Below are 14,183 nucleotides of genomic sequence, written 5' to 3'. Positions count from 1 at the left end.
GATTGGTTGCATTTTATCAACCAATATTTTTTTTGGTGTGTGTTGTTCTCTCTAAAATTGTGATCTTTGTCTTGCTTAATTCTATATTTACATTGTTTGATGTATGTATGCACTTATATGATTGAGGCCTTGTTTCACTGAGCTTACATACCCATATGGCTTTAACCTTTTCATTATATTTTGTAAACCAATGTTGAGCCTTTTAACCCCATTTATTCTTTACTTTAGCTCATCATTAACTCTAAGCGGAAAATAATAATGTCCTTAATTTAAATCCTTGGTTAGCTTAGACTAGTGAGAGTATTCATGATTTAAGTGTGGGGAAGTTGGGTTTGCCAATATTTGGTTTGAGAATTGGGTGTTGTATATTCTTGTGAAAATGTGCAAAACAATAGTTGAGCATATATTCTTGCATTCAATATCTTAATCGTATGCATCGAGAAAAACAAAAAAAAAATAAAAAAAGATAAAAAAAATATAAAAAAAGAGAGAAAAAGAAAAGAAAAAGAGCAAATAATAAAATGGGAAAAAATGCCCCAAAGTAAATGGTGTTAGCAATGCATATGAGTTGTACTCAAATTGGGATGCATGGATATGTGGCAAAACATAGTTAATGGGTAGTTAGATTTTGTATTCTAATTACATGGATTGTTTTAAGTTAGGTGGAAAGTTTAAGTTAATTAAGGATTCATATTTTAGTCCACTTGACCAAATACAATCCTACCTTGACCCTAACCCCATTATAACCCTTAAAAAACCCCTTGATATGTGTATTTGTGCATCAAATTAATTATTGATTGGTAGAAGAAGAGCAAGCCTTAGAAAGCAAGGTTAGTAGAGAATTGAGAGAATCGAACCTTAAACACTTGAGTGATTAGAGTGTATACACTTTTGGTGAGGGTTCGATGCTCGATTCTTTGTTCCCGGCTTTCACGAGCTTTCTTCTTACAAGTTTACTTGTACTTTATTTTTTTTTGAATTAGTGGAATCCAGTTTATGTTTGTCTTGGAGAATTTGTTTACTTTTAACCAAGTAGGTAGAAGTATTTTGCATGTAGTTGCATTCATATATATAGGTTGCATTTCATAAGTTTCACCATTCCTCTTCACTCTTTTGGTTCTCCTGAGCTTAGCATGAGGATATGCTAATGTTTAAGTGTAGAGAGATTGATAAACCCCACTTTTAGGATTTATCTTGTACTTAATTGAGTGGATTTTATCCATTATTCTCACACTTATTCATATAATTCGCATGTTTTATATTTTCCTTCCTAATTTTGTGCTATGATTGAAAACATGCTTCTTTGGCCTTAAATTTGCTATGTTTAATCCTCTCTTATTACCATTCGATGCCTTCATATGTGTGTTAAGTGATTTCAGGGTTTATAGGGTAGGAATGGCTTAGAGGATGGAAAGGAAGCATGCAAAAGTGGAAGGAATACAAGAAATTGAAGAAATTGCTAAGCTGTCAACCCTGACCTCTTTGTACTAAATCGACCATAACTTGAGCTACAGAGGTCCGAATGAGGCGGTTCTAGTTGCGTTGGAAAGCTAGCATTCGGGGCTTCAAAATGATATGCAATTTCCATGTTTTCCATGCAGTTAGGCGACGCGCACGCATGCATGATGCGTACGCGTGACCTTGCGAAAGTTCAGCGACGCGTACGTACGCGTACGCATGATATGCTCTACGTGCAGAAATTGTAGAAAATACTGGGGGCGATTTTGGGCTGGTTTTGGACCCAATTTTTGACCCAGAAAATACAGATTAGAGGCTGCAGAGTGGGGAAATGATTCATTCATTCACACAACTTTCATTCACATAATTTTAGGTTTTAGATATAGTTTTCTAGAGAGAAAGGCTCTCTCCTCTCTCTAGGTTTTAGGATTCCTTTTAGTTCTTTTTAGTTTCAGATTTCTATCTTAGTTTAATTAGTTTCTCTTCTACTCTTATTTCTTTTAGCACTTTAGTTTATTTATTTCCGTTGTTGATTACTCTATGTTGCTATTTAAGTTTATAAATTCTCATGTTAGATTCAATTTCTTATTAATGCAAGTTGAGGTATTTCATATTTTCTGCTTCTTTTATTATTTGTGAGTCATTGATGTTTGCAATTGGTCGTTTGGATTTACTATTCCTTGCTAGTTTTCTATGTTTTTATGTTATGCCTTCCAAGTGTTTGACAAAATGCTTGGTTGGGTTTTAGAGTAGATTTTTCTCCTTTTGGCTGTGGTTGAGTAATTGGAGACTCTTGAGTTATCAAACTCCTTTGTTGATTGATAATTGAAAGTTGCTAGTTGATTTGGATCCCTCTAAAGCTAGTCTTTCCTTAGGAGTTGACTAGGACTTGAGGAATCAAATTAATTCATCCACTTGACTTTCATTCATAGTTAGAGGTTAACTAAGTGGGAGCAATGGACAATTGATGTCACAATTGAAAAGGATAGCTAAGATAGGACTTCTAATTCTCATACCTTGCTAAGAGCTTTATTAGTTATTAGTTTAATTCTTGCAATTTACTTTTCTTGTTCCTTATTCAAAACCCCAAAAAGATACAATCTCATAACAATTATAAGTACACTTCCCTGCAATTCCTTGAGAGATGACCCGAGGTTTGAATACTTCGGTTATTATTTTTATAAGGGTTTGTTACTTGTGCCAACCAAATTTTTGTATGAAAGGATTATTTGTTAGTTTAGAAACTATACTTGCAACGAGAATTCATTGAGGAATTCTAAACTGTCAAAAATATGTTCATCATGGTGTTACATTAATGGTATCACAGTGGTTCGTCCTCATGAGCCTGAGGGATGGACTGATTGTGCATCGTTGCACACTCTGGGTCGTTTTTTTCGTGCTATTTAGGATATCTGTTTGATATGCATAGCATGCTTGTTTGTGAGTGCCTTTGGAGATATTGAAGCATTAAGCTTGAGATATTGAGACTGATCACCTTGATATCAATTTTTTGGAGTGGAAAAAAAACCCGAATGGCAAGTCACGGATGAGGTCGATCACGTTAACGGAGAGGTAGTGAGGATGACTAACCTAGCCTATGCATTACGAACTCAACATGTTCCGAAAAACCAGTTCGTGGAGTTTGCGGCATACCAGTTGCTGAGTGCGGCACAGTACTGGAGGTAATGGAAGTGCCGACTAACACAGCTACGGAATGAGGGTGTGTCATCCGAAAGACCAACTGATGCTTTTGTGAATTTTAATTAGGACTTTTTATTTCTAACTGGTGTGGCCTTGAGCCTTGTTAAAAAAAAGTTTTAAAGCTTAAATTGATTTTGAAATTTGGTTTGAAACTTTTGGTTTAAATGTTTTCGTTTTGAAACTAAGTCGAAACTCTTGGTTTGAATAATATGGTTTACAGAAAAAGTTAGTTCTAAGATTTTGTTGATTTTTTAATTTGGTTTGTAATTTAACTTATCAAAAGGGGTTCAAATTGAAAAGCTGTGATTTAAGGATTTTAATGAATTTAAGAAAATAATTATTTAAAGTAATTGATTTAAGAATAAATAATTTTGAGTTTTTTTGAAAAAGTTTTGACATTTAAAAGGTTTAGATTGAACTTGTTTTGAAGGCTTTGGAAAATATTGCAAAATTAGTATTTCCTTTAAGGAAAAATTTCGGATTCTTAATGATGATAATCAGAGTGACGCAGCGGAATGCGAGAGGGAACATCGACATGGTAGGACTATGATGGACAAGATTATGAGACAACGTTGGAAGTAGAACGCTTCGTATCTCACGCGATTCGAATTTTGGGGACAAAATTCCTAATTAGGAGGCGAGAATGTAAGAACCGGCTTAATTGCTTTAATAAAATAGTAATTTAATCACCCAAAATAGGTTTGAAAATATAGAAATGATATTTTGAAAATTGAATTTATTATTTTGAAAAGATAAAAATAATTTGAAATAAAAAAACGGGCACTAATCTTAAAGGTTTTGGCCTAAAGTGGGCCAAACGGGTTGAAACGGCTAACGGGTTGGACCGGGCCAAAGGTCCAACATATATATATGTGTGTTTAATGAGCTTTAAGCTCATTTTGATGCAATGAGAAAGAGAGAGCTCGGATAGATGATGGTGGGGGGTGAAACCCCATTGTCACTATTCATCATCACCTTCTGGGAGCCATAACTTGAGCTACAGAGCTCCGATTGACGAGCCGTTTACAGTCACGCGAAGTTCTTATCATGCATGTGCAAAATAGCTTAAGGCACAAAATGCTTACCTCAAAATGCATCATAGCAAAACTTTTCTATTTCTTATTTATTTGTTGTTGTCTTGCCATGCTTTAACTCCTATTCTTTTATATATATCCAATGGCTTTCGATACCACCTTATTTTGCAAGATTGATAAAAGTCTTCGATAAAAGAACTTATGAGGGAAGTGACTTCCGCTCCATATTTGAATCATGAAGTATTTCTTGTCGATGTTCATTATTTGTTTTAGATAATAAATTTTTAAGAGAAATACTCGATGGTCATCACAATTTATTATTTTTAAAAATTATTTTTGTTTTAGTCTAGTCAATAACATACTTTTAATTCAAATTTTTAAATATTGATTGACTACTAGTCAAAAATAATAAATTATGTTGATCCTCTAACATTTTCTCAATAGTTGATATTATCAAATTTAATAGAAACTCAATAAATAAAATACATAGAATAAAAGATACATATATATGTCGTTGGGAAAAATGGCATGAATTTGATTGAAATCACATCTCCAATTAAAAAATGCAAAGTAAAAAAAATAAAAAATAAAAAATCGTAATTTACAAACTTACAAAATATTACTCTCTTTTTCCTGCCTCCAGCCCTTTGTCTTTAGAGCATCAAAAATTCAAAATCCTTCTCACTCTCTCGTTCTCTATTAGGAGTGGATCCTCTCAAACGAAAAATTCACTTGACTATGTCTGTGTTTTTACCTTTTCTTTTTTCTGTTGCATCTATTTGACTATATCAAGACTTATTCAATTAAGGGTAGAAATTCATACTTGACCAATTTTCCAATTGAGAATACTCATTCCTCTCTTCAACTTGGCACCAATTATTTGATTACAAGTTTATGATATATTGTATAATGATTTAAGTTAAAAACTAATTGGGTACGGGTCCAGATTCAGGCCCAGGACTAGAACCCAACTCTTGAGAAAGAGAGATATCAGATAAAGAATCTCCCTTAGAGGCCCTTCGGGTTCTAGGAGAGGACTTCTTTACGGGACTGTCTTCAGAGGTACTAGTCTTTGTTTTCCTACGAGGTTTAGGGCCCGTCGGTGGCGTGTCATTGGTGGGTGACTCGGAGCCCTGGGTGGAGCCACGGCGGTGGCGACGGTGGCGGGATCCGCCGGAGGAGTCGTTGTTGGAAGAGTCTGCGGTTGGATCCGAGGAGCGGTTGCGACGTGCGGTCTTGGTCTTGGCTGAGTTAGAATCACCATCGATTGATTGGTGTCTTGACTTGGGAATCAAATGTCTAACCTTGGAACCTTTGGAACTTGCTTTGTTGCCTTCTGCTGCACCTGTTAACGTAAATAAAAAAAAAAAAAAAAGTAAAAAAGAAAATGGTTACGATCAAGAATTCAAGATAGAGGCAATTGAAATTTTATGTAAAATCCAAAGAGAAAATTAAATATGTAAAATATTAAATTGTAAAATCGTTGAATTTAGTAAAAATTTGATAAAATTGGTCAATTAATTTAAAATATAATATCAAAAAGTTTGAAGAGTTAAATAAAAATTTTAGCTATAATGATTAGGGTGATTTTGACCTTTTTAACCTGAACTAACAAGCAAATTGATTTTTTACTTTTAAGAAAAAGAAAATAATTAATAACTCAAGAAACAATATCCCAAATTACTATTTAAAAAAAAATTTTAGTCTAATAATTTAATTAAATCAGTTTTTAATATTTTATTTTATTAAATAAATTAGTCTTTGTCAATAAAAGTCATAACAAATTTTAAGAAATTTTAAATTGTTTAGATAAGTGATGTAAAAATTAATATATCTAGTAAAATAAAAGTTTAAAAACTGATTTGGTGATTAAAATTTGTTGAGAACTAAATTATTCGATTAAAAATTTTTTAACAGACTGATTTAAAATATTACTCTAACTTAAATGATGCAGCAACAAATATACATAAATAAAAAACTGTACATTTTTGTAATAACCATCTTAAACAAGATTGTCAACAAATATATATAACTAGTAATCCAAAGTTTTTAATTTTTTTTTTTATTAAAGATATGAGACTCGAACTCGTAACCTTTTAATTGAGAATGGGGAGATTATGCCATTTGAGCTATTACTTATTGGCAAAATTTGAAAAGATAGGAGATTCGAACCAGCAACCTCTTAATTGAGTATGGGAAGTCTATGCCATTTGAGCTATAACTAGTAATCCAAAGTTTTTAATTGTTAACTCTTAAATGTGTGTAATAATAAAGGATGATGCTGATGATGATATACTAGCGGATTACATTATAATATAATTCACTTTGCGTAATAGTAATAAATTTAGGATTGATCACAATGATAATAGTTTGGTTTTCATTTCGATTCAGATTTTATGAATAAAATATTGAGAAAATACCATTCTCTTCTCTATGAGATATTAAAATGACATTCTCCTCTCTTTTATTTATAAAATATATATTTCTTTTTTTTATCACTTTAAAAAACTTCCTCTTTAATCCATTTTAAATTTTTTGTGTTAATTAATGTTAACTTTATCTATTTTTCAAGAAAAAATAAATTATTTTTTATAAAAATACCCTTTCGCAAAAAATTTATTTTTTATTATTAAATTTTGCTTACCAAAATACATTTTAATAAATTTTTTTATTAATTAAATTATATTTTTACTAAAATATTTTTAAAAAAATTTAATAATTAAATTTTTTTTCTAAGGCACCCTTTAATAATTTTTTAATTATTAAATTATAATTTTACCGAAATTTTTGTTAACAATTTTTTTTTGTATTTTACTATTAATTTTCGATATCAATATATATTATTTTAACATTAAATAAAAAATCTTAGTAAGATTATTTTTCAATATAAATATATATTAATTGTTATACATATTAACAATAGTAAGGTTTTTTATTTAATGTTAAAATAATATATATTGATATCGAAAAATTAATAGTAAAATATAAAAATAATTGTTAACAAAAATTTTGGTAAAATTATAATTTAATAATTAAAAAATTATTGAAAGATATTTTAGAAAAAAATAATTTAATTATTAATTTTTTTAAAAAATATTTTGGTAAAAATACAATTTAATTAATTAAAAAATAATTTATTAAAGAGTATTTTGCTAAACAAAATTTAATGACAAAAAAATAAAATTCTTGTTAAGAGGTATTTTTATAAAAAATAATTTATTTTTTCTTAAAAATAGATAAAGTTAACATTAGTTAACACAAAAATTTAAAATGAATTAAAAATGAGATTTTTTAAAAGTTATAAGAGAGGAGAATATACATTTTATAAATAGATGAGAGAGGAGTGTCATTTTAGCATCTCACAAATAAAAAAAGTGGTATTTTCTCTAAAATATTTTATGAATTAACTTTCCTTAAGAAATGATTAATTTTCTTTGTCAACAAAATATAAAATAGAGTTCAAGAACATATCAAGTAAAAATAGTTATTTGACAATTTTGTAGCCGATCTTTCTTTTCTTTATAAACGAACCTTCTTTTTCTTTTTCTTTTGTTGTTCCTGAAGAGGGTTCAGTTCCTGATTTAAACTCGGTCATCTGCACAAGTTTTCGAATCTCACAATAATATAAGATATAACAAATTCCTGGTTTTAGGGATAGAATCAGTCTTAAAATGTAGTTACCCATGAACACAAGGTAAAAGTTAAATGTACTATATAACAGTAACAAATATATAAAACATATATAAAGTACACCTTGAAAATAAATTAAATAATATATATTTATAAATAAATACATAATAATTGATTTTTATATTTGATTTGGTAAAATTTTTTTAAAAAGTGTTTATATTTTTTAAATTTATTATTTTATATTTGATAAATAAAAAAGATTACAAATTTCTCTTTATAGATTTTAAAAAATAGAAATATTTTTAAAAATATTTAAAATAAAATTGACTTGTACTTATTAAAATAAAAAAATTTAATATAATCTCATAAATTAATTCATTTTTAAATTTAAAAACTATTTTACTAAGTATAAGTTATTATTTGTACTTATTAAAATTAATTTTTAATTTAATTTATCAAATATAAATACTACAAACTTTTTAAAAAGTAAAACTTTATTGAATCAAGTCTTAAATGTGTAACTAGCATGTTTGCTATACTGTACATGATGTGATAATTAGCAATATTGCATACTGCAACTTAAAATCATAGATAAAATTAAACAGAATGAAAGAAGAGATATGAGATGGCGAGCATTATACCCAGCTTGGTGCATTTTGTGATGGATCATCTGATCCAATGTGTGCCACATGTTTTACATCTGTTGGCATCCCAATTTGGATTTCTTCTTCTTTCTCTTCTGCTGAGAATCCTTACAAATTATTCAATGGCTCACGATTTTTAGTTTTGTGAAGTGAAAAAAAAAAACCCTAAAATTTGTCTTTGTAATAATAATAATGAATTATTCCTATAGGAATATCATTACTAAGAAACTGAATCAATTGATAAATTAAAATCTGAAAGGATAAAAAAAAAAAAAGCAAAGCATGGCACAACGTATGGCATAACCCCTAATAATAAGGAAATGTATTTAAATTTTCTATTTAAATTTCAATTTCAATTTCAATACGAGAGTGAAGCATTATTATCCTTACCAAAAATCTGGGATATGTATCTAAGTCCTTTAAAGAAACCTTTCACTTTGATCGACATTATATAGATGAGTCTCTCAATATACTTGCACCAGAAACCTTCCAATGAAAAAGGTGCTGGTGCTTTCAATCTTCAACTAAAATTTTCTGAAAGGATTAAAAAAAAGACAACATGATCACATCATAATTGTGAATCTTCTTTATACAAATTAATCTTCTTGCCACGTATATTATTTAATGTTAATTCAGTCTCCACAATCCATTTCATTTGTTTGTCTTTTCGAGAAAGCTTGAATTGAAAAAAGAAACTAAAATAAAATAAAATTTATATATGAAGATCACAAAAACAAAAGAAAATGACAAAATAATTACCTTGAGAACAAATTTAGCTTTAATCATATGACTTTGTTTGCCATCTTAATGTTGAAATCATATATAGAATCTCAAACCTGTGTAGTGAAGAATACATGTATCAAGTGGGCAATATACTTGGAGAGGGAGGAAAAAAAATTTATTTAGTGAGAAGAACAAAATTAATAAGAAGGAAAAAAAATGAAAAACAAATCAATTGAACAAAATTTCCTTAGCTGTTCTTGGTTGGTTGTTATTTTTCCTTCAGACAATGAAACCAACCAAGAAGAAGGAGACTTCGGTGTGGAAAAAAATCTCAAAAGTAAAAATCCAAAGAGCATTGGCTTTTGTTTGAGTCAAATCAAAAACCGATAGCTGAACGCAATTTTAGGTGAGAATCCAGATATGTAGGTACTAACAGTTTTCATGTGCTAACAGCTATATTTGGGGCTCAACGTTTTGGATGGTTTATGAATAATGAAACCACGAGAAAGAAGGTTGAGAAGCTAAGGAATAATTGATGAAATATTTGCAAACCTAAATTCATTCTATTAATAATGTTATTTAGATTATTTTTTTGTTAATTTAATATTAATCATAATTAATTATAATAAGAATATATATAATAAAAAAATAATTTAAATAACAGGTAAAAAAAGGAGAGGAACAAAAATAGAAAATATAAATGTGAGTAAGACAAAACTAAAAAGAAAGAAAAATAATTGGGAGAATTAATTGATAAATTTAATTATCTTTTTAATTTTATAAAATTGACACTTGTTAAAATTATACTCAATTCATTAAGGTGTGTTTTTTTCCTGATCACTAATATTTTGTTCCTATTTTGCCGATAGTAAGTGAATTACAATATTATTAAATCTTCAATTCTAATAAAATATTTAAAACATAGTAGTATTCATTGTTTTTATACAATTAGGTTCAAAATTTAATTTCAATTTATTTCAGATATATAAAAAAAGATAAAATAATAAGAATAATGTATTATTTTAATCGTCTACCGTTTGTGTTAAATTCTAATTTAGTTTTTAACGTTTTAAAAATCTTATTTTAATTTAAAAAATTTTTAATAGATTCAATGTGTTCCACTTTTTAATTTGATATGAATAATTAATAAAATAAGTTACATGAATATTAACAATATTTTTAATTAAGTCATTTCTTTTTATTTCTGCGTATTAAAAAATCATAACCAAACTTTTTTTATAACATTTTTTATATATTCTCTTTTTCATATAAAATTTTCGTAGCAATTAATCATTAGCGATCCAAAATCTAAGAAAAATTATTTATATTGGTAATCGTTGGAGAATTAATTTTACTTACGTACTAAAATCGAACGTTATTATATCTTTAACATGTTAATTATTGTTTGTGTCAAATTTAATAATGAGACAACATTGAACCCATCTAAATGTTTTGAAACTAAAATAGGATATTTGAACTCTTATAGGCTAAATTAACATCTAGCTCAAATGTTAGAGATGAAACAATACTTTTTCAAAATAATAATCTAACGCATAGAACAAAATTAAAACGGCCAAATCAGTAATAACATAATGAAAAAAAAGAAAAAGAAAAAGCACATATCTAATGCACTAATTTTTTCCAAAAAAAAACAAAATAAAAATCTTCATCATGTTGATTTTAACGTCTATTAATTCAAATATTTTGTTGTGAATGTATCTCGTTATTATTGAGGCCAGAATAAGTAAGAAAACACTACGTGCGTATTTAATCTGCTAACGAAATAATAAGAAATAAAAGTTTTTAAATGTATCTAGAATATTGGTGTTTCAAATATTTTAATGGTTGATTTTAATTAATATATATTATATATAATTTTTATAATTGAAATTAATAATTAAAATTATTGAAATACCAGTATATTCTTAAAATTCTTTCTATTTTTGTATGAGAGTTGACTCCGAGGTATAGCACGTTCTGGTAATACTTAGATCGGCTTTCCTTGGAGTAATGGGAGAGGAACGTTGTCTTCTACTAGAGGGGCGGCGTTGGGTACCTGAAAAGGGACTCCAACGCTCAAGTAAGTGTAAGTATGAGAGAGTTCAGAAGGAAAAACTAGAGTGAACAGCGTACCTATCACTTGAGTATGTAATTCGTATATATTGGGGTTTGTTGAGGGTGGTTATGCGGATTTTTTGGACTGGATGGAGCCTCCATCCGTTGTGTCCTTTATTTTCAGAGTTGAGGAGAGATTTGGGGAGAGTTTACGCGTTAGTTCAATTCCGAGTTTGTTGTTGTTTGTTTAACTCTAACGGATCATAGCCCCAAGGTTGACCAGTTTCTTGATTTATGAACAGGTTAAGCTTATACCTGTGGGTTATAACTCGGAACTGGGTTTCGCGGGAATTTTTTGTTTTTGTGCCGAGCTATAACTCAGAGCCCCCAAGCTTAACTTGTTCACTGTTTTCACTTCGAGTTGTTGTGATTTGAATTTTCGCGCGGAGTGCTTAGTAGGAGAGAGAGTTTTATTTTGGAAAATAAAACTGCATTTAATGCACTTTGGGTTATGGAAAAGAGTGTTTATGATCGGGCCGTTGGTTGAATTTCATGATCCGCACGTTGGACGGCTAGGGTTTGTTCTGGGAGGTGTAACGTTTGTGGTAGGGGTAGTGGGCTGACTGTCTGGTTTTTTGTTCTATCCATTTGCATGTGGTTTTTCGTTTTTTCTTCTCTCTTGTTCGCGGAAGATGAGTAAAGGTTAGTTGTGCTCTTCCTTTACTTGCTTTGTCTTGTCATTCTTCTTTGTCTTCTCTTCGATACTGTTTTTTAAAAATGGAGAAGGGGAAGAAGGTAGAGATAGGGTCAGCTATGAAGACAGAGGTGAAACTGGTTGAAGACGTGTGGGTTTGGGATCCAGTGAATCCTTATTCGTGGGTTGCCGAATCGGTGAAGGGCTATGCTTCTGTATTTGATGATGATCTTAGTGTTGTTCAATTAGGTTCTGTTTCTTCATGGGTTAGGGAGGGTAGTGATTTGAAACTTAAGTTTCTTCCTTGTTCTGCTAACGATCGTGTTTTCCATCGTGGAGAGGGGTTTAAGTTCTTTTTCATTTATAGCTGTATTTTTGTTGACCTGGGCGTTAGGTTTCCTTTTTCCGAGTTTGAATGTGGTGTGTTGATGCAGTTGAAGTGTGCCCCGTCACAGTTACATCCTAATTCGTGGGCATTTGTTAGGGCTTTCCAGATTTTGATGAGTTGTTTGGAGGTTGAACCGTCGCTGGAGGTCTTCTTTGCGTTGTTTCAGTGTAAGGGGGTTAGGCGGGGATGTTGGTTGAATTTAGCTAGTGTTCCTGGACGCGCCATCTTTAGTTTGTATAGGTCCTCCTATAAGGGTTTCAAGTCAATGTTTCTGAAGGTAGGCATTGTAGAGGGTGAGTATCCATGGTTTGTCGACGAGTGTCTTTTGGAGAGGTTTCCTCTGTTCTGGGTTCCCAGGCCTAGGCAGATACTTGGTATGGATAATATGGAGTATAGGAATGAAATGCTTGTGGAGTTTTTGGTGAATCATATCTCGTCGTCGAGCTTGCTATCAGTTGTTGATCTTCTTGACTTAGAGGGTGATAGCGATGCCCTTGATGGATATATAGGTAACTGCTTTCAACCGTTTTGTGTGTTGTTTCTTGTTTGTGAATAATGATGTATCTTCTTTGTGTTTTTGTAGTTGAGAAGGCGCCGAAAGTGACCTCGTCCAGTTTGCGAGCTTTCTTCCGAACGAAGAATGTTGAAAAGTAAGGTTCAACCAGTTAAGCTATGGCCGAGAAAGGTGCTGAGGTCGACCAACCTTCGCCTAAGAAGGTTAATTTTAAAAGAAAAATGGGGGAGGTAAAGAAGGGTAGGGTTGTGGCCGAGGAGGAATTAGGGCCCGAGGTTAACCTGGATCAAGTGAAGAAGTTTACAGAGAACCAGAAGGTGTTGCATAGCTATAGGGGTGATGATGATTTGACGTCTTTATGGAGCGAGCATTTTCCTTTCACCGTGATGGCGGATGAGCATGTGCAGAATCCTTCAGATGTTAAGCTTATTCACGAAGTGGGTGAGGTTGGGATTGCCCAGTATTTGCAGGTATGGTTGAGGGGTTTTCTTTTTGTCTTGTATTTGTTTTGCTGGTTTTCATCTTTGTGTTTTTCTTTAGGTTATTGGAGCGCGCTTGATGTGTGTTGGTCGGATCGAAGAGTTAAAGCTTTCCAGGGTTGTCTTTGACAAAGCTTGAATGGATCAACTTATTCGTGAAAATATGGAAAAAAGTGGTAAGCTTCGAGATGCATTGGACTTGGTGAACCAGCTAGGGGAGAAACTTAAAGAGGCTGAATCGTCATTGAAGAAGTCTGGTGAGGAAAAGGCTGTTCTTGAAAGTAGGATTGTTGAGCTTGGGGTTGAAAAGAAAAAAGCTGAGGATGATAAGGAAAATCATGGTCTTGAAATGTTTGCAGCTGGCTTCGATAGGGCTGTTGAGCAAGTGAAGTTCTTGTTTCCGGATGGCAATTTGTCGAGGATGGACCCTTGTAAGGTCATTGTTGGAGGTGAGTTGGTTGAGGATGACGATGAGGTCGAGGGTCAGGGGGAGAATCCTGCTTTATAGTTTAGAAAAGGAAAAACTTTGACTTATGTATGTTAGTTTTTTTTATTAGGCTGTTGGTGCCTTTTTTGAAGGCCAACTTTGTTATTTTGAATGTTTAGACTGAAACTTGTTCCTCGGTCAGAGGTTTGGTTATTGCTGTTCTGGTATGTTTTGAGTAAGTATTATGCCTACTTTTGTGTAATGGTACATTTGTGCAGGGCTTTAGATAGATTGCGTTTGCTGATTTGAGAGATTGAGTTGTTGGGTGGTTATACCCGCGTTTATCTTTGATGAGTTTTTCTTATCGAAAATGTGACGTTTGCATTGTTGGGATTTTAATAAAGTAGTGTAAATAGGAATATAGTCATAGTATTAA

At 31.1% G+C, this 14,183-nt stretch overlaps 1 protein-coding gene across 2 annotated transcripts; it reads right to left on the bottom strand.

Annotated features, from left to right (window-relative positions):
* Window positions 1–4,680: 4,680 nt before the first annotated feature.
* LOC112727383 (uncharacterized) lies at window positions 4,681–9,532 on the bottom strand. 2 transcript variants are annotated; one of them, XM_025777112.3, is made up of 5 exons: window positions 9,227–9,532; window positions 8,858–9,001; window positions 8,465–8,565; window positions 7,725–7,788; window positions 4,681–5,538 (listed from the first exon to the last, which is right to left on the bottom strand). In XM_025777112.3, exons 2-5 carry the CDS (start codon window positions 8,913–8,915, stop codon window positions 5,120–5,122), a joined length of 642 nt encoding a protein of 213 aa, XP_025632897.1. In that variant the 5' UTR covers window positions 8,916–9,001; window positions 9,227–9,532; the 3' UTR covers window positions 4,681–5,119. The 2 variants fall into 2 exon arrangements, with proteins under 2 accessions (XP_025632897.1, XP_025632896.1); XM_025777111.3 differs by having other exon boundaries at window positions 8,465–8,574; window positions 9,227–9,530.
* Between the last annotated feature and the right edge of the window lie 4,651 nt (window positions 9,533–14,183).

Source organism: Arachis hypogaea, chromosome 12 (assembly GCF_003086295.3).
Source record: "Arachis hypogaea cultivar Tifrunner chromosome 12, arahy.Tifrunner.gnm2.J5K5, whole genome shotgun sequence".
NCBI classification, from domain to species: Eukaryota; Viridiplantae; Streptophyta; class Magnoliopsida; order Fabales; family Fabaceae; genus Arachis; species Arachis hypogaea.
This window is presented reverse-complemented; position numbering and strand designations above follow the sequence as displayed.

Coding starts and splice junctions, on each gene's coding strand:
- LOC112727383 (XM_025777111.3), bottom strand. CDS start 8,915: ATGTCGATCAAAGTGAAAGGTTTCTTTAAAGGACTTAGATACATATCC. Junction 8,575..8,857: donor ATACATATCCCAGATTTTTG/GTAAGGATAATA, acceptor ATAATTTGTAAG/GATTCTCAGCAGAAGAGAAA. Junction 7,789..8,464: donor CACAAAATGCACCAAGCTGG/GTATAATGCTCG, acceptor AAACTTGTGCAG/ATGACCGAGTTTAAATCAGG.